Genomic DNA, 20,923 nt, shown 5'->3' with positions numbered 1-20,923 from the left:
CATATATGCTGTACTTTGCAGGAGGACACTTAGCACCAAAGACTATGGACCTTTATGCTGGATATCTTCTATCAGACTTATTTCTGACTCATTTCATATACAATGGGTTCCTTCAGATTAGATTCTAGCAAGAAAGTTATTTATCACATATGATATTTACGTATGAATCCTCTGCTTGATTGAATTCAATATGTGCTAACTGAAATCTGGTTATTTTGGCGAAATAGATATTGAAGCTCAATTCAAGGATCACATAATTTATACTTCCTTGGGGGTATGTTCCAGCAAAATGATAATTGAAAATGATGGGAGGATGACTTTTATGTCCTTTGCTGAACAAAACTTCTTTGGTTTCTACGACAGCCTTGTTGATACATGATCCTATTTGCCTCATAGATTTATGATTTTTCAGTATATTTTGGACAGTCTGCTACTGGGACAGAAAGTGTGCCTTTTGCAACTTACTCTTTGATAGGATGATGCATATGCCCTTTTCTTACAACATCTTCTTTAGCTCCATCGAGACTCTTGTAGATACTCTCTTCTCTTACATTCTGATTATCATTATTCTAATCTGCCTAATCTGTTGAAGTGCTTGGGTGGGGGCGTCAATTTTCACCAACTTGCAAATCAAATTATGTGATAATTAATGTTTGCGAAGTCTTTCATTTGGTTTTGAAGATTATTAGGCACTTAAGTCTCTTTAGTTTTTGTTCTAATTGTAATTTACATGTTGATTAGTGCTCGGTAAGTTGGTTCTCTTTTGTTAGGACACCACCTTTGTTTTCTGTTATTTTATGATTACTCACTTCCTTAGGCTTGGTAAAATCAGAATAGCTGTTCACTCCATAGGTATCTATGATGGGCATTGAATGCCAATGTGTCGTTTAGTATTCTTCTGTCTAATGACATAGCTTTTCTGGTTTTCAAAGAAGTTATATTTCAATATAACATGAAATTATTTATAGGAATACAAAGAAGTAACTCCATTTGATAGAATAGTTACTCCTGATGTTTACAGCTTCGATTTATGCCAATCCTGGATGGACAAGCCCTTCTTTATTCATTTGAATCAATTCCAGAAGTTAGAATTGGTGTTGCCTTTGGAAGTGGAAGTCAGACAATCCCTGCAACAGAGCTACCTGGTGTTTCACCCTGGCTGGTTGGTTCTGTCACCTGCTTATATGTTAATTTGATTTCTGAAAATGTAATTGAATAGAAATTTACTTTGGTAGATCTGTATTTTTAAAACAGCAGTTTGTAATGGTTTGAAACTTTGAATAGTTTATTTCATCTGTGTCAGGAAAAAGTTTTCATTGAGACCTTGACGAGGACAATGGTTGAACCACGACGCAAATGCCTTTCTTTACCAGCTGTAAACTTGAAGAAAAGAGCTGTCGGTGGGATTCTTTCAGTGACTGTGGTTTCAGCAAGCAATATTTTCAAGCTAAATACAAAAGGAGCTATTCCAGACAGACGGGTGAATTCCCATGGAAGCAGTTATTCAAATGGAAGTGTTAGCAGCAGTGGCAGCAGCAGTGGTAGAAACATGAACACATTTGTTGAAGTAGAGCTTGGACATCTAACAAGAAGAACTGCATCATGCTCAGGTTCAACTCCAAGATGGGATGAAACATTCAACGTGGTTTTGCATGAAAACATGGGCACACTGAAAATGAATCTTTATGAACAATGTTCAGGCCATGTGAAATATGACTTTTTGGCTGGCTGTGAAATCAAGGTTAGAATTTTAATTTGAATCAATTCCACAACTTTAATGACTATTCAGATGGCACACGGCACTTGAAACTGTTATTAATTTTGTTTTTGAATATTTAAATTTTGAGTAATTCAATTTTTCTTATCCATTTTTGTTGCAATCCATACTGTGGTGTATTTTGATAAAGATTTTAGAACTGCCATTTTCTTATATATCAAATTTCAACACAATTCTACCGACTACTTTGACATCTCTTTTGCTTAGGTGAAATATGTTGATGACGACTCCACTACATTCTGGGCAATAGGACGGGACTCAAGTGTGTGTGCTGCACGTGCTGAACATTGTGGAAAGGAAGTGACAATGGTTGTGCCCTTTGAAGGGGTAGATTCATCAGAGGTTTTTTTCTTCCTTCACTTAGACAAAACCTTTGATTCTCTTTGTGTGATTTATTTCATTTTTATTAGAGCATAATAAAAGGTTCTATGGAAAAGGACCTTGGTTTCAGGGTTACATATGTAGGTCCTCTGGTTATATTTTGGCTGCTTTATACCTACTCAAAGCTTAGTGTAATTATATGTAAGGGATTGCTGACATATCAAGACATTTGAAACTTATGAAGTAAATAGTAAGAATCAAAATGTTAACCTATGCCTTGAAATGCATTCATCTTTCTACTTCATTCAAACATGCTAAGATCAATTTTTCATGTCTCTTAATGATTGAAAGAGAGCTTTAACAATCTGAATAAATTTGATTCTTCTGTTTGAGTGTGTGTGTGTACCTTTAATTTGATTCTTGTTCTGCATAGCTTTTTCAGCTTATCAAATATATCCTTAGGAGTTTTTTAATTCCTTTAGATGAAAATACAATTCAAGTGCAATGTTGCTCTATAGAATATCTTTGACCTAATGAATCCTGGCATAAAAAGAATTCTTCTTATCTTTGGTTGAAGGGATTTTTTCATCTCTGCATGCTATGTGCTACAAGCGCTTGGCTATTGATATGGTTTCTATAGAAGGCAGCCATAACTGAAAATTGTATCCAAGCAACAAAATCCTAGAACAGATTCCTATATTTTCAAAGACATTTAAAGTTAGAAGACTAAAGAATACTTCGATAGGTAACAAAGTATCTAACACTATGTAGAACTTTGTTAATGAATACTGCCATAGAAAGGATCCTTCTTACCTTTGGTGGAAGATGAGACTTTATCATCTCTGCATCCTATCTGCTACAAGCCCTTGTCTAAGTATCTAACACTATGTTAGAAGACTAAAGAATACTTCGATAGGTAACAAAGTATCTAACATTATGTAGAACTTTGTTAATGAATACTGCCATAGAAAGGATCCTTCTTATCTTTGGTAGATGGTACTTTCTCATCTCTTCATCCTATCTGCTACAAGCCCTTGGCTATTGATATAATTTCTATAGAAGGTAACCATAATTGAAAATTGTACCCATAAAGCACCAAAATCCCTAGAATAGACTCCTACATTCTCAAAGATGTCCAAAAGTTAGAACACTAAATAATACTTCGATAGGTAAAAAAGTGTTCTAATTTCTAACTTTTAGTAAACTGAAATTGATGTGTAGTAGAACTTATTTTTGAATTAGAAGGGGAATGTTCAATGTTGTGATGTATTCACACATCACCCCATTGCAAATGGGGACCCCCACTTTTTTTTTGCTTTCTAGGGTAGTAGTTTGGGTCTTTCACTATTAGCCTTAGCAGAGGAGAGGTCAAATTGAGCATAGAGAGAAAGAGGTTTGATGGAGGAACCTTTAAGATCAAGCATAATCAACAATGCGGATGTTCTCCTCATCATCCAGGTGACTCAAATATATTTTAGTGAGAGGTGAGATCCAGGAGCAAAATCCCTCTTCAAGCCTTTCAAGTCACTAAATTTACCCCTAATCATCATGAGATGTCTTGTTTTGAGTAAGGAATGCAATGCAGGATCAATGACCTTGAACTGGGATAGTTGAGGAGGCAATTTCTTTTGCTCCCTAGTTGGAGCGAAATCCCCTTCCATTGCCCCTAGGTTGGAGCGATGTAGATCTTCTTGAGCATATTAGACAATGATGAGCTAGTTTAGTGCCTTCACAATCACTTTAACCACTCAAATTCATTAAGTGCATCAAGGTTTTGATACGAATGGAGGGAAGATGACAAATTAAGATCACTTCCATTGCTCCTTCACAGGAGCAAAAAACACTTCCATCGCTCTCCTTTGAGAGCGAATTTCCCTTCCATTGCCTTTGGTTGAGAACAAAATTAGATTCAAGGCAAGTATTGAAGTCTTTTGATGTATGAAAGCTAAACCTAAGGTGTGAGCTAGTAAGACCGAGTTTAAGGATGCATTTTGAAGTCACTTCCATTGCTCAAGATTGAGGGCTAAAATCATTTCCATTGCTCCCAAGTTGGAGCAAAATCCACTTCCTTTGCCCTTGGTTGAGAGCGAATTTGCTTCTAGGCCTCAATTGAGCATGATTTGATGCATTTGAATTGATAGAATGAATGTAAGTGAGCGAAAAGGAGTTAAGTGGCAAAATCGACACTACAAAATTGAGACTACTTCCTTTGCTCCTCTTTTGGAGCGATTTTCACTTCCATTGCTCCCCTTTGGGAGCGAAATTTGCTTCCTTTGCTCTTGGTTGAGAGCGAATTTGCCTCTAGACCCCACATTGAGCGTAATTTGACACACTTGAGTTGATAGAACGAAGGAAAGTCAGTGAGAAAGTGTTAAGCTTCAAATTGGAGGCCATTTCCATTGCTCCTCAGTGGGAGCGAATTTCACTTCCATTGCCATGGTTTAGGAGCAAAATTCCTCCTAAGGCCTTCCTTGAGGTCAATTTGACATGTTTTCGCGTATGGGTGGCTAAAAGACTTAAGGTTTGAATCAATGAAATGAAGGTAAGTGAATGAGATTGAGCCAAGTATTCAAATTGCAATGACTTCCTTTGCTCCTTGATTGGAGTGAAATTCACTTCCATTGCTCCTCATTGGGAGCGAATTTCACTTCTATTGCTCCAATCTCAGAGCGAAATCATCCACAAGACGTTTGGTGAAGGAAATTCGACAACTCTTGCATATGAGAACTTAAATTCTAGAGATGAGTTGATGAGCGAAGAACAAGAATTTGGCTAAGTATCAAAAAATTTCCTTTGCTCTTCTCTAGGAGTGAATTCTTGTTCCATTGCCTCCCTTTGAGAGAGAAAAGCTCTTCCTTTGCCCTTAGATAGGAGCAAAGTTGATTCCAAGGCTCTTCTTGAGGTTATTTTGACACATTTTCATGTATGAAGGGTAGAGAACTACGTTACCCCAAGTTTCCGGGACGAGGGGACGGGGGGACGAGTTTCCGGGATGGCAAATTTTTTTGCCAAATTTGGGGACGGGAGGGGACGGCAAAGGGGACGGCTATATAAAATATAGGGAAAATTTAAAATATATAGGAAAATTCTAAATGTTCATATGAAAACATGGATAAAGCATGCATCTATACATTATATTCATATGAAAACATGGATATAGCATGTGTATGATACTATGAAAACATTTTAGAATGCAAACATCGAACATACAACATTATCAATAGATTCAATACTCAATATGCACTCATAATTCAGAATTTCAATTCATTCACATTGTCAATATGCATATCATAATAGATACTAAAGAAATAACATACATAATGGAGCCTAATCAGACTCGGAGGTTAAATTTTCACTACTTCCATCAGCGCAGTTTCCCCCAATATTTTTCGACGGGGGTTTGGGGGCAGCGCCCCCAAGTTGGGGTCAAGGGGCAGCACCCCTTGCGCGCTCCCTGTCGCGATACAGGGCGAGGCCAAAAATACTTTTATTATTTTATTTAGGCGTCGGGTGTTATTTTTCTATTGGCAAAAAACCCTTCATGAGATATTTCACTCCCTCAATTACGCAAAAAACATCACTAAAAAAAATGAAAATACGACTTTTTTTATTTTAATATTTTTTCCTAGTCCTAGATGTGGGGGACGTTTAGCTGTCCCCGGGACGGCTGGGACGTCCCCAATCCGTCCCCAGCCATCCTCGGGACGTACGGACGTCCCCCACAGCTAGGGAAGCCGTCCCCCCGTTTCGGGGACGTCCCCTCAAAATTCTGGCAATTTGGGGAATGGGGGGGGGACGTCCCCTGGCCGTCCCCAAGTCCCCGAAACGTCCCCGGGACTGGGACGGGGGTTTTCAGGTAGGGGACGCGTCCCCGGGTTTCGTAGGTAGAGAACTTAAGTTTTGAATTGATGGAATGAAGAGAGGTTGAAATTTTGGCTAAGTATCAAAAAATTTCCTTTGCTCTTTGAGAGCGGAAATCTTCCCAAGGCAATTTTGATGACAATTTTGAGCATTTCACATGGGAGAGATGATGATCTTGAGTTATAAGAGGGCAAAATTGGTGAAATTTACCTAAGAGAGTTGGGTTTCTTACCACTTCCATTGCTCCCTGATTGGAGCGAATTTCATTTCCATTGCCCTGGTTCAGGTGCGAATTTCCTTCTAAGACTTTCCTTGAGGCTAATTTGATACATCTACACTCTAGGAAGGCAAAATCATAGGATCTAAGTTGATGAAACGACAAGAAATTGACAAAACCTAGCTAAGTGGCAATTTTGAGGGTTGCTTCCATTGCTCCTGTTGATGTGTGTTTTATGCACATAACATTTCAGAATAAAATACCAAGGTAATTTACCCTCTCTTGAACAAAATAACCTTAGATGCTAAGGCTGAGATCAACTAAAATGATTCCAAGGTTTCTACATGTCAGGTCTTGACGAGTGGGTAACTCAGTGGTCGATGTGAATTGCTAAGTTCACTTAGGGACTTACACAAATGTTCGAATTAACTTCATTGATCGTGAATATGTGGAATAGGTGCGCTGACAACTTGGGATATGGCAATATAGCTCTGGACTTAATTCTTACTAAAAAAAGTGGCAAAAGGGAATAGGGTTTGGGAAATCTATTCTATACCTGAGAATGTAGGAAATGATGAACAAATTTAGTGGAATCAAACTAGGCTAGGTCTCACAAATAGGTATTGACACGAGCTTAGTGCAATCTAGAGTTCCGTGACTCACGGCGAGTTACGCGAGTCAGCGGGCCGGGTGACCCCTGCCAGGTCACGGTGACCTTGACCCGAGCTCAGACGGGTCAGGGGGCATGACTCGCCTAACTCGCCGCGAGTCAGCGAGTCACTCCCTGACTCGCCGAGTTCGAGGGTCATGACCCGGCCAGCGTGAGTTCGAGGGTAGTGAAATTTTGCATACATGTCATAGCTTTCATAAAGAGGAAGATGTCCTGTTGCATCATTCTCAAGGTTCATTCTAGATTATCATATATAGTGGAAACCATGTCCCTTGCTACCATTAACCCTGTAAGTTGCCTCTTGAGAATTCAGTTGTACACTTGGACTGAACTTCTAGGTCATTCAGCTCTGAATTTTCAGTCTTTACATAAATTCTTCAAAACTGTCATGTCATATCCCTGTTCTTGTGAATAATTGTCATTTGAATTGTTCTATAGCATTGTCATGCATTCTTTGGTATCCTTGTGACTTGGTTATTCTTTTCCATATTATCACTGTTTTCTAGTCTTCTAGATACTCTTTACACCATGCATTCAACACATTGTTTTGTATTTTGGATGGCATAAAGACTGTCCACTGAACTTAACAGTCTACATGCCCTCGATCAGCAAATGGTTGATTTCCATCTCTTCTCCTAAGACTCTCATGCACTATCTCACTGCTTTTGGCTCCTGAGGGGTGATGACTGGCTTTATCTTGACCTATTCATATGCATGCTACCGTCGTTATATTTGTTTATGCTTGTTTAGGCACTCTAAACTTTTCTCTTCAATGTGATTGTCTTCTTATCATTCTTCTAGGTTATCAACACACTATCATGCTTTATTATACCTTATACAACTGTCCCTGTACTCAGCACTACCCCTCTCCTTTCCAACTAACATCACGGTGTATCTCTCATAATATCAGGTTAGTGCATTGTTTCAGATGATCTTGTCGCATAACTGAGTAACGTACAAATGTACTTGCATCCTTAGGAACAGGATATGGATTGCTACCATCAACTGTTTCCTCAATTTCTTCTGCACAAAATGTATTTTCAGGAAGTCCAACTGCCTGGACAATAGCTGGCACATCCACATAAGACCATTGACAAGATTTGGGATTATTTGGTGGCACAAAATTACTTGGGTTTTCACTTCCTTGTATTACCCCAATCACTTCTAAGTTGATATGTTTTCTAATTCCTTAAGCTACAATTTACATTTCTATGCATGTGATGGATGTATGTTTATGTATGTGATCAAATTAGCTTCTATTTGACGATGTTATAGTGTCTTTAAGCGTAATTCAATAATGGGTGTATGAAACAAGTTTTAAATCGTTAAAAATCTCTAAATTTCAAGGGTTTTCTTATTTTGCCAAGTCGTTGCCGAGTCATTGCCGAGTCTGAGCTGAGTCACGAGCCGAGTCAACCTTGCCGAGTCAGAGCCGAGTCCGAGTCTGGGAACTTTGGTGCAATCATCTAAGGTATACTTATTGATTTTCAAACTATATTACCATCAAACATTGACACCATCGAAGTTGATGCATGTCAAGGGATGCATAATAATTGAAGTTAAGCTTGCATAAATTTCCAATTGACGACACACAAGGCACTCTTACCAACAGCAAGAGGCCAGTGGTATGGATTAAGGATTCCACACAAATATACTCAACAAATCTTCCACTCAATCTAATAAACATGAAAACAAATTCTAATCTAAAATTCTAATCTAACTTAGAGGAATTGAGAACCATGAATCCAAAACAACATTTGAAGGGAAAAATCACCATCAAGTCGAACAATGATTTAGATTCAAATAGCTGCAACATATACCAACAAATCTACAAAACCTCTCTCTTACAAATGAGAGACAATGAGGTATATATAGTCTCATACAAAATGGATGGCCAAAATTAAAACTAAATCAAGGGCTAAGATCATGCCAACAAAACCCTAGAATTGCCCTAATTAGGGTTTGCTAAAAAAATGGTGCCACCAACATATGGCCCAATAGAAAGATACCTAGTCATCAAATAGGGAATCTTGTAGAAGATTCCTCCCTGCATCTCTCTCTCTCCTAGCATACTCCAAGAATCTAGCCAATACAGAATCTGACTGCTTCATGGAAATGTTGGGCAAGGTATCCTGTTGTAAATCAATCATGTCCAATGCATCCGAGCAAGCATCCAAAGTGTTCTCCCAATCTGACATGAGCTTCTGCGAACTATGAACATGAATCAACAAAGTGACCAAATCATCTATCTGACTCTTCTTCAAAGAGTCCAATTGACAAAAATACATAAGTTTCATCTTGTCTCTTAATCCGGCTAAGTGTAAACCACTAGCATCACTGACATCAACGCCCAATAACTCCTCAATTGAGGCAAGGATCTTCAACTGAATATCATGAATCGATCCTTCCATCTCTATACAACTCAGCTGGGCGCTCTCATAAGTTGATTTCTTCTTGGCCAATGAACAATACCAACCATGGAAATCATATTTGTCTCCACTGTGCACAACACTCTCTCTGATCAATGTTGACTGGGCAATCTTCTTCAAAGCTCTGAGGCATGGAATAGTCCTCTCCTGAATAGGTCTGAATTCTTCCCAAACTCCCTCCAAATACTAGATTTTGAACATAAGCCCTCTTGTCCTATCATATGCCTAGACAAACTGAGTAAGGAAATCATCCGCCTGTTTTCTTGCACTTTCAATCTATTTCTCCACCTCCGAGAGTGTATCTCTCGATGCCACATAGTGTGAATGTAGTCCACGATCAACTACAATAGGGGAAATAAGGGTGGGATTCTAACGCCTTATCTCGACAATGTATTCTCTAAGTTTGATATTTTCTTCTATGTACTTTTCTTTCTCTTCAATCTCTCTATCCAATCTCGCACTGATCGCCCTAAGGTTATCACCAACCTCCTGAAATTCACGCTCTCTTGTAGTACAACCAAGGGCAACTTAAGTAATCTAGAAATCCATGGCAGTAGCAATGTCCGCCGTCACACCTCCAATAGGAACATCCACTTGCGCAATCCACATTCCTATCTCATCTCTAGCTATGTGTGACAAAATCTCAGCTCTCTTAGGTTCTATCTCTTTATTGCTCCTAGCTAAGTAGTCAACAATGTCATCAATAGGTTGTACCTCTATCATTTTTTTACTTTTCTCCATACTCTTCATCAGCCAATCAGGAATCGCGGCCATCTCCATACCATCATCGAGACACATCTCTCGATCAAGTCCTCTCAATGCCGAGATAACATCATCATCATCATCATCAGGATTATCCCTGGTTAAATCATATACATCTTTTCCCAAACTAACCTCCAGAAGGATAGTAGGGGATCCTAGCTGGTCATCATCCTCATTTGGTGGAGCAGATGTTGATGTGGCATGTAAATCTTGAATATTCTCTGGTAGTATCACTATGTTGGAGCATTGCTCAGTCTCCTTGTTTTGTTTTGCCATTTCAACTTCTTTGATTGATCAGACACTAAGAGGTGGTTAAGGAATGATAGGCGAAGGAATGGTAGTCTTTTGTTTCTTCTTGTTGACCTCCTCAATCTTCTTCCCTCTAGCCTTGACTTCTCCTGATGTGTTCTTCCTTCTCTTGGGAGCTTGACTTTCTTCATCCGCATGAATCCTGACATCACTGATAGGCCTCTGATCATCCTCGGAAGCGGATTCTTCCAGTTTCATCCTTTCATAAGTGAAGGAAACACCCATATCAACTAACTTATTCATCTGAATGTCCACCCATGCTCAGGAGAAATTCAAGACCTCTCACATCAATACATTCAAATCTATTTCTTCTAACTCTGACCAATTAGGCAATAAGATCGCCTTTTTCATTTCATTTTCATACTGTGGATGCGTATGATCTCTGCCATCTACCACCTGACCAGGAATGAGGAAAAGTTCACACTTCCTCATGAAATCCACTAACATTTTGGACCACATTCGTCTTTTCACTGCCTGCTCGTCCATCAGGTTGGCCCAATAATCTTCCATGTCTACCTTGTGGATGAACTTTTCTCCCCTAATCCTTCCAACTTTCTTATCTGGATCAAACCTTTCTCTTTTCGTATATGCTGCAAATCGATAGAATGCAAGTTCCCCACTCACAGTGCTGGTGGCCAAGGTGGACTGGCAAACCTCCAATGTTTTCCCAACTGAAATAGGGAATGGCATGCCTGTCCTGTGCTTCTCTCTTTGAATAGAATCAAACTCCAAAAGTTGTCTCACCACTTCCAACAAGATCATTTTGTCAGAAGGATACCTAGGAAGCCTGTAGGGTTCGGATTGAAATCCATGAATCCTAAGGTATGTGAAAGTGGGAAATTGAATATACCACGATCCATATTTCTTTATTAGCTCCTTTGCCTCTTTGGACAACCTTATGTGGATTCCACCTTGCAACATCCGCGTGATGTACATTGTGAATACATCATTCACTCTCTTATAATCTTCAATTCTATACATGTTCAGCTATGGGTAGCACTCATAACTCCTGAATTGTCCTTGCCCATTCCCGACTTCACCTCTAAATATTAATCTTTTGTATGTAACAAATTGTGCAAGTAGGTATACCAAGTAGGAAGTCATGGCGAATGACTTGGATCGCTTCGCATTCCTCAGCTGAAAGTCCAAATTGTCACTGATGATTCTAGACCAATTTATCAATGTTCCTTTTAGACAATCTTGGATGAAATAGAACATCCATCCATCGTATATTGCACCTTGCGGCATCCCCATCACTCGGTTAAGAAGGAAAACTAAATCACTATATTCCTCTTTGAAGTCTGTGCACATAAGTGTCTTGGGAGCCTTGGAATGATGAGGCCTAGGCTTGATCATCCACTCCTTATTCACCATGGTCTTACATGCGTCTATCTTCTTCTTACATCGGTCTTCGTATTCATCCTTGGTTATATCTTTCATGTCTGCTCCACTTGGAAATCCAAACACCTCAACAATCGCATCCTCGGCAAGGTAGGCAATGATGGCACCCTTAGGAGTCTTGATCTTTCGGGAGCGAGGATCATAACATTGTGCACACTCCAAGATAAGCTCACTGTACTGTATGGATTGCAGAAATCCAACGGCCTGAAAAATACAGTTTTTCATAATGTTCACATAGGTTGGGGAAGGAATTTGGCTTCCAATTCTGAACATCTGTTGTCGCATCTGGTTCATGTTCAGAAAATGCATGTTCATGTCTATAATCTCCTTCCATCTGGATGACATCTTGGATTCCGGATAGAATCCAGTCTCAAGTATCTTCTGTTGTTGTCTCCTTTCCTTGAGTCCGGACTTCGACATCGTACCTGTACCAAGCTTGAAGTTAGAACTTAGAAAATACAATATTCTTGACAAAATTCCTGACTTCTTAATGATTTAGACTAATCAAGGTATGGAAATCAAGAAAACAATCCACACTCTTGATAGATTTCAACAATTAAATACAAAATGTGACAAGGTTAGGGTATGAAACCCTCATGGAATTCAATAAAATCAATAGTTTTCAGACCAAAGTCTGGAAACACTTCTTTATACTTAGAAATTATGTGCAAACTAGAGTGCAAAGGAGTATACCTGATCAACAATGACTAAGGAAAGGTGTGAAAGGTTGTGTTTTCACATAAAATTATGTCTGAGTACACCTTTTCAAGTCAACAATGGCTGCTAGCAAATCTGAAGACAACCTGCAACTTTACAAATTAATTTCTAAAAAACATGTTGCAATCATTTAAATATGCACAAACTTGATGAAAACCAATCTTGATGACGAAAGCAATCAAATTCGGGAACGTAGGTATGGCTGGTAAAAGTTTATTTTTCTGAGGACAAGCAGCCAATAATGAAGTTGCAGACCTGTGACAGCCCTCAAATGGTCTGAGAATTGATTGAAAATGATCCCAAAATGCCCCCAAAATCAAATTGCCTAAGCTGAAGTTGGCTAGGCAATGAAAATCTAAGTCTGAAAATCGATGAACAGCCAACAATGGAGGTCACACAAGCTGTAATAATGGCGTTAAATTCAGATCTGAAGTTATCACAGCAAGGAAGGATAATGGCAGCCACCGAGAATGAAGCTCATCCACCAAAAAATGGCACCAAATATTATTAAAACAAAATCGCCTTCCTCCAACTATGGTGCCACCTCACACAAGTCTGAAAATGCCTTCAAAATGCACTCCAATCTGTCAATTCAAGTCTGAGAACAGCAATATAAGAATGGTGACACCCAAGGAGAAGAGATTGCCCTCTTAGCAAAATCGCCAACCCCACCAAAAATGGCACTACCTCCAAAAATCGTGGCACTTGGATATCAATGGCAGCCACCAAAAAGTCACCAAGCTGGAAAAATGGAGAAAAAATGGCAATAAAAATAGTCTTCAATCAAGTGTGTCACTTGGACACTTCTCCCAAAATCGCCAGCCGGAGAGGAGTTCGCCCTTGCATGGATACACTTGGGAAAGATAATAAAATAAGTCTGGAAACTCTCCCCTTTTAACTTGCTTTCAGCATCAAATTTCACCACACAAGCAATGTGGGATAAAAAACTTGTTCTTATACTTGCCTAGTAAAAACCGATTTGTATCCAGAAGGTCAAAAACATTAAATGTTCATTCCAAATCATTATTTGTTTTTCTTTATTTTTATTTTTTTTTGTTTTTCTTTATTTTAAATAATCATTGCTTTTCATTAAAAAACAATCAAATGAGGCTCATTTATTTAAAATATTTCAAAATTTAAATCAAAATTGCCAATTAGGGAAAATCGATTTAGGTAGGGATTAAAAAATCCCATTAAAATCATTAAAAAATGTCAAAATTGTCCCTTTTGGGAAAATCGATCCTAGTAGGGATATAAAATCCCATCAAAATTCATCAATGTGCACAATATTGGGGTGTAGGGGAAAATTGCTCTGGGTAAGGAATAAAATTCCACTCAAAACTTCTTCATTCAACACAAAAATGCCCCTAGTGGAAAATTGATCCTAGTCTTGATGTTCATTTGGACACAAAATCATTAAAATCGCTCTCAGTGGAAAATCGCCTTGGGTCTGGAATGAATATCCGCACAAAAATATTCAAAAACTTGTCACAAAAGGCCTGGTGGAAAATCAACCCAAGTGTGGAATCAACACAAACATCATCCAAAACCTCATCCATACTCTCGGTGGAAAAATGAGGGTAGTCAGGGCAAAATCCTAACACTTAGTCAAATTTAATGCATCCAGGGGAAAATCGACCCTAGTATGGATTCACAATGGTGGACAAATGTGGCAAGTCTGGATTTAAAGGGAAATCTATGTCCAGCTTGGATTTTGAATGGGGGAAAATCATGGGTAGTTAGGAATATGAGGGGAAAAGCACCTCTAGTGTGGAATTTTGACCTTTTAACCCTTAGAATATGGATTTTCATTCGGAAAATGATGATTTTTCCACTCAAAATCACTAGGAAACTTCAAACTCAATAAAACTCAACAGGACTTGTGCAAATTTGCCAAAAATTTGAGCGAAACAAAAGGAAATCTTTCGGGATAAAGTGAAAAATCAACTTGAATAACTTCCTAGGAGCGAGAAAACAAGTCCAAAAGGTTTGAAAACACCTTAGCACTTTAAAGTCACTGACATAGATGTTCAAAACCACGTTAACGCTCAAAAGGTCTACACTAGACAAAACTAGGACCATTTACAACCTCAACTTTATGTGCATGATCCTATAACTTCAAAAACCCTAAACGACACTAGGCATGATCAAAAACTTCGAGACCTTGGCACGGGAAACTCAAAATTGCCCACTAAGCTGCCAAAACCCTAACCTAAACAACACGGAAAGTAGGAAAAGAGGGGGTCCCCGTTAGCAATGGGGCGATGTGTGAAAAGGTCACAATAACTCCCTAATTGGAGAAAATTATACTTCCTTTGCTCCCTGACAGGAGCGAAATCACCTGCCTTTGCTCCTTCATGAAAGTGAATTCCCTTCTAGGGCACTCTTTGAGGGTAATTTGATGGTTTTTGCACGTAGAGTCTAAAAAACTTAAGGAATGAATGAGGTACAAGGGATCAATTGATGAAGAGGCGATGGAATGATGCTGAACTTCCTTTGCTCCTCATTAGGAGCGAACTTGATTCCCATTGCTCTAACTTCCATTGCCTATCATTAGGAGCGGCCTCCTCTCTAAATGCACTCATCAAGTTTGCAACACATAAAAAATCAGAGATCATATTAAATTAAGAGATTGTGAAGGTTATATATATCATATTTGTTTTGTTTTGCAGATGTGAAAGTAAGATGATGCAAATTGCAAAGCAACACCTTGAAGAAATAAGAGGAGGATTGCAAGACCCACACCACCATGCAACTTCAAGGAGAAAACTTCACCGACAAGCACAAATGTGTCAGGGAAGGTGACTATAAAAGAAGCATTCACCTATACATGAATATGATGCACACATCCAAGGATGTAGATGAACGAATCGACAAGCATGAAGGGAATCACAAATAAAGAATTTCAAAGGAGTGAAAAAGAAGTTTTGACATCGAAGGTTCATTTCAAGGTAATATCAAGATTCAAGACTAGGAGGAAGTGAACATCTACACCTTGCACCTTTATGACGTTCAACATTGAGACATTCAAGAAGATAGTTTCAGAAGAGTTAATCAAAGTTAGATCAGCTTGAACAACATGATATAATTTGAAAGACGCCTTCATCATCATCACTGCTAAAGTTTGATAATGTTGAGTATCAAGAGATAATACTCATTCATGATGATGATCTGGTCTACAAGTGCAATTTGAGGTGGCATCCTAGTCACTACACCAATCAAAGAAGTTCCACATTAGTATATCTGGATTCAATGTACCAAGCTCACTCAAGGAGGCACAAACTTCAATGTACCTACCCCCATTGTCTATTGGTCGAATATTTCAGAGATGACATGTGTCAAATGATTGTAATTATTTCATTGGCTAGAGTGAAGTTTGTTGTAACAAACCCTAATTAGGGTTTCATTGTAAAATCTTGGCCATTGATGAGGATTCAATCCTAGCCATTCATTGTAATGAACTCTTTATATAAAGCTCAAGCTCTTCATTTGTCAAGGTTAATAGAATAGTGTTGTCATGTCCCCTCCTGTGTCGTTATGCATATACAGAGAGAAAGAGAGAGAGACTCTAAATGAAAAAGTTATTATTACCAACGAATGAATATTTAATATTTATTTATTTATTAAATATTATTATTTAATTAACATTTATTAAGAGCTATAACTAATAATATTCTTTAAATAATAAGGATGGGTAAAAAGAATACGTACAAGCAATCATATGGTTTCTTCAACAAACAAGAATAGCATTTAGACTAATTGACATTAACATTTAATTGGACATTACATCGCCAGTATTCCTCAATCTTGTGAAGTCTTTAAAAGAGACAAAATTGCAAATGTAATTGGAAGACCATTATTATAGAGGGTTCAAGGGTGGTGCTTAGCATGGACCACCATTTAAGAACATTAATCGTATAGTCAACGATCATGATTAAGAACATATCGGGCACTCTAAGGGGATTTACGACGTAGCCTTCTACTCGGACACCCTTCAGCAGTTCATGATTCTGATTTAAAATTATTTAATAATGTTAATAGATGGACTAATTAAATAAGGTTATTGTAAATAATGATTGAAATGATAATATAAGTAATATATTTAAAATAAAGGAAATATATTTAATATATAAAGAAAAGTGTTATTTAATATTTAATATATAATAAAGGAAAGTGTTATTTAATATTTAATATAAAATATATATATATATATATATATATATAATAAAGAAAGTGTTATTTATTATTTAATATATTTAAAAAATATATATAATAAAAAATAAGTGTTATTTATTATTTAATACATTTTTAAATGGCAAAGTAATACGATTTAATTAACTATGACAAGGCCCCCCCTTCCCCCCAATTACCCCCGCATGAAGTGGTGCGAGGGGCTGTGATTACCACCCCACCCCTTCATGCGGAAGGGGACCCGTGGAGGGGTACAACCCTTCACGGGGTATAAAGGGGAAGGCAGCCCGTGGTTTGAAGGGGGAGGTAGCAGGAGGTATAGCGGCAGAGACAACCATAGAGTGGAACTTCTGCTGCGAACATAACAGGTAAGTGATAAAGTATTGTTTATTTGTTAATGAATATAATTAATTAATATGTTAATGCTTATTACTATATATATCAATGAACATAGGTAATTAATATGTTAATGCTATTTATTTTATTTACCAATGAATATAATTAATTAATATGTTAATGCTCATTACTATATATATTGATGAACATAATGAATAGTTTAGTATATATATTAATAAATATAAGTATGTTAATGAAAGGTTCTTAGATGTTAAGGAATGTGTATAAACATAAGTAGTAAATACATATCAAGAATAGTAGGAATATATGTTAAGAAATAAATGTGATTATTGGTTAATGAACATTTTTATGAATATATGTAGTGAATACATGTTAAATCAGGAATATGTACAAGTGGGTTATGGAATAGGAAAATAGTAATAAAATGCAAAAATGTATTATAAATGTAATCACATTTTGGAGGCTATTGGGAGGAAACTCCCTTAGTCTAAGGGAGGGATTATGATAATCCCTAGGGCAGTATATATACTGAACATCTATATGCATATGTATGGCTTGGTCGACTAAGTTCAACCAAGAAGAGACGGATCTGGTCAGTCCCCTCTGAGGACTTGGATGATGAGATGCATCACCCAAGGCAAGGAATGGACATAGGGTCTTCCTTGGATGGCTTGGGTGTAAGAAATTACACCCAAGACAGGAATCGAATTAACCTTCGATTTGCTGGATGGCTTGGATGTAAGAAATTAACATCCAAGACAAGAATCGAATTAACCTTCGATTTCCTGGATGGCTTGGATGTAAGAAATTACATTCAAGACAGGAGTCAAATTCACCTTCGACTTCCTGGAGGGCTTGGAACCAAGATGGGTTGCATGAAGGCGAGCTTCACGGCCGCCTAAGGACATATTTCCGTATGGCATTCGTATCCTTTTTTATTAGATGAGAATTGTGATTATGTTAGTTAAGTATTTTAAAGTTAGATTGCAAGTTAGATTAGTTATATATATATGTTGTATTCTAACAATCTGTTTTGCAGGACAGTGATCACTAACTAGTAGGGACATTACAGTGGTATTAGAGCAATGATCCTGCCATCCTGTAGGGTAAAGATGAATCATTCTAGTCAATAAGAAAAATTTGACAATACGTGTATGCTTTGTGTTTTTTCTTTTGTGTATGCTCCGTGTTTGTGATTCATGTTGGGAGATAACGCAGTTTGAGAAAATTGCCAATTGCTTGAGGACAAGCAATTTTGAGAAGGGCGAATTGTCATGTCCCCTCCTGGGTCGTTATTCATATATGGAGAGAAAGAGAGAGAGACCCTAAATGAAGAAGTTATTATTACCAACGAATGAATATTTAATCTTTATTTATTTATTAAATATTATTATTTAATTAACATTTATTAAGAGCTATAACTAATAATATTCTTTAAATGATAAGGATGGGTAAAAAGAATACGTACAAGCAATCATATGGTTTCTTCAACAAACAAGAATAGCATTTAGACTAATTGACATTAACATTTAATTTGACATTACATCGCTAGTATTCCTCAATCTTGTGAAGTCTCTAAAAGAGACAAAATTTCGAATGTAATTGGAAGACCATTATTATAGAGGGTTCAGGGGTGGTGCTTAGCATGGATCACCATTTAAGAACACTAATTGTATAGTCAACGATCATGATTAAGGACATATCGGGCACTCTAAGGGGATTTACGACGTAGCCTTCTACTCGGACACCCTTTAGTAGTTCATGATTCTGATTTAAAATTATTTAATAATGTTAATATATGGATTAATTAAATATGGTTATTGTGAATAATTATTGAAATGATAATATAAGTAATATATTAAAAATAAAGGAAATATATTTAATATATAAAGAAAAGTGTTATTTAATATTTAATATATTTAAAATATATATATATATATATATAATAAAGTGTTATTTAATATTTAATACATTTTTAAATGGCAAAGTAATACGATTTAATTAACTATGACGAGGCCCCCCCTTCCCCCCAATTACCACCGCACCCCTTCATGCGGAAGGGGACCCGTGGAGGGGTACAACCCTTCATGGGGTATAAAGGGGAAGGCAGCCCGTGGTTTGAAGGGGGAGGTAGCAGGAGGTATAGCGGCAGAGACAACCACAGTGCTGAACTTATGCTGCGAACATAACAGGTAAGTGATAAAGTATTGTTTATTTGTTAATGAATATAATTAATTAATATGTTAATGCTTATTTCTATATATATCAATGAACATAGGTAATTAATATGTTAATGCTATTTATTTTATTTACCAATGAATATAATTAATTAATATGTTAATGCTGATTACTATATATATTAATGAACATAATGAATAGTTTAGTATATATATTAATAAATATAAGTATGTTAATGAAAGGTTCTTAGATGTTAAGGAATGTGTATAAACATAAGTAGTAAATACATATTAGGAATAGTAGGAATATATGTTAAGAAATAAATGTGATTATTGGTTAATAAACATTTTTATGAATATATGTAGTGAGTACATGTTAAATCAGGAATATGTACATGTGGGTTATGGAATAGGAAAATAGTAATAAAATGCAAAAATGTATTATAAATGTAATCACATGTTGGAGGCTATAAGGAGGAAACTCTCTTAGTCTAAGGGAGGGATTATGATAATCCCTAGGGCAGTATATATACTGAACATCTATATGCATATGTATGGCTTGGTTGACTAAGTTCAACCAAGAAGAGATGGATCTGGCCGGTCCCCTCTGAGGACTTGGATGATGAGATGCATCACCCAAGGCAAGGAATGGACATAGGGTCTTCCTTGGATGGCTTGGGTGTAAGAAATTAAACCCAAGACAGGAATCGAATTAACCTTCGATTTCTTGGATGGCTTGGATGTAAGAAATTACATTCAAGACAGGAGTCGAATTCACCTTTGACTTCCTGGAGGGCTTGGAACCAAGATGGGTTCCAAGAAGGCGAGCTTCACGGCCGCCTAAGGACATATTTCCGTATAGCATTCGTATCCTTTTTTATTAGATGAGAATTGTGATTATGTTAGTTAAGTATTTTAAAGTTAGATTGCAAGTTAGATTTTATATATATATATATATATATATATATATATGTTGTATTCTAACAATCTATTTTGCAGGACAGTGATCACTAACTAGTAGGGACATTACAAGTGTGTAGTCCAAGGATAGATAGATTAGAAGATACAATAGAAGTTAGATTAGGAGGAGGAATTGTTGTTAAGACTTGTAAATGAGATACTCTTTTCATTGAAGTTATGGTGAAATGTGTTATTTCAAGAAGTGCCCATGGTTTCTACTTCTCATTTGCTTTCATGTTGATTAGATTGAATGGAGGAATTTGTTGAATGCATTTGTGTGGAAACCGTTTAGTCCATACCACTAGCCTCCTGTTGATTGTAAGTGTGCCTTGCGTGGTCAACTGGAATGATATGAGCTTAACCTCAAATTGTTATATATATCCATTGTTTATGCATTAACTTGAATTGTGATCAATGTTTGATGGTAATGATTTGAATATCTTTGAATTATCCCTTAGAAGATTGCACTAAGCTTATGTCAAATTGTTCAATTTGATGGTGAGACCTCGCCCAGTAGGATTTCATCATTCATTCACTCTTCTCTTGCATTCTTAGGATTAGAATAGACTCCCTAAACCCCATGCCTTTTTCTCTTTCTTTATTCTCCAAGCAAGTAGTTAGGATCTAAGTTCCAACAATTCAAGCATTCAATTATTCAACGTAAGTCCCCTTGTGATCCTAGCATAATCACATCAAACCATTGAGCTTATCCAGACGTCGTGACCCGACATATAAGAACCTTGAAGTTATCTCAAGTGATCCTTAGGCGAATCT

The 20,923-nt window shown here is 37.2% G+C and overlaps 1 protein-coding gene across 1 annotated transcript in view; it reads left to right on the top strand.

The window, feature by feature from the left end:
• Positions 1–20,923, top strand: part of LOC131075364 (uncharacterized) — a 175,148-nt gene that overhangs the window by 124,348 nt on the left and 29,877 nt on the right. Inside the window, exons 7-9 of the mRNA XM_058012190.2 lie at positions 1,022–1,162; positions 1,304–1,741; positions 1,985–2,119. Of these exons, the coding sequence (XP_057868173.2) occupies positions 1,022–1,162; positions 1,304–1,741; positions 1,985–2,119 (714 nt within the window). The remainder of the gene's footprint in view (positions 1–1,021; positions 1,163–1,303; positions 1,742–1,984; positions 2,120–20,923) is intronic.

This window comes from Cryptomeria japonica, chromosome 2 (assembly GCF_030272615.1).
Source record: "Cryptomeria japonica chromosome 2, Sugi_1.0, whole genome shotgun sequence".
Taxonomy (NCBI): Eukaryota; Viridiplantae; Streptophyta; class Pinopsida; order Cupressales; family Cupressaceae; genus Cryptomeria; species Cryptomeria japonica.
The sequence above is the reverse complement of the archived record's forward strand: the minus strand, read 5'-3'. Positions and strand labels throughout refer to the sequence as shown.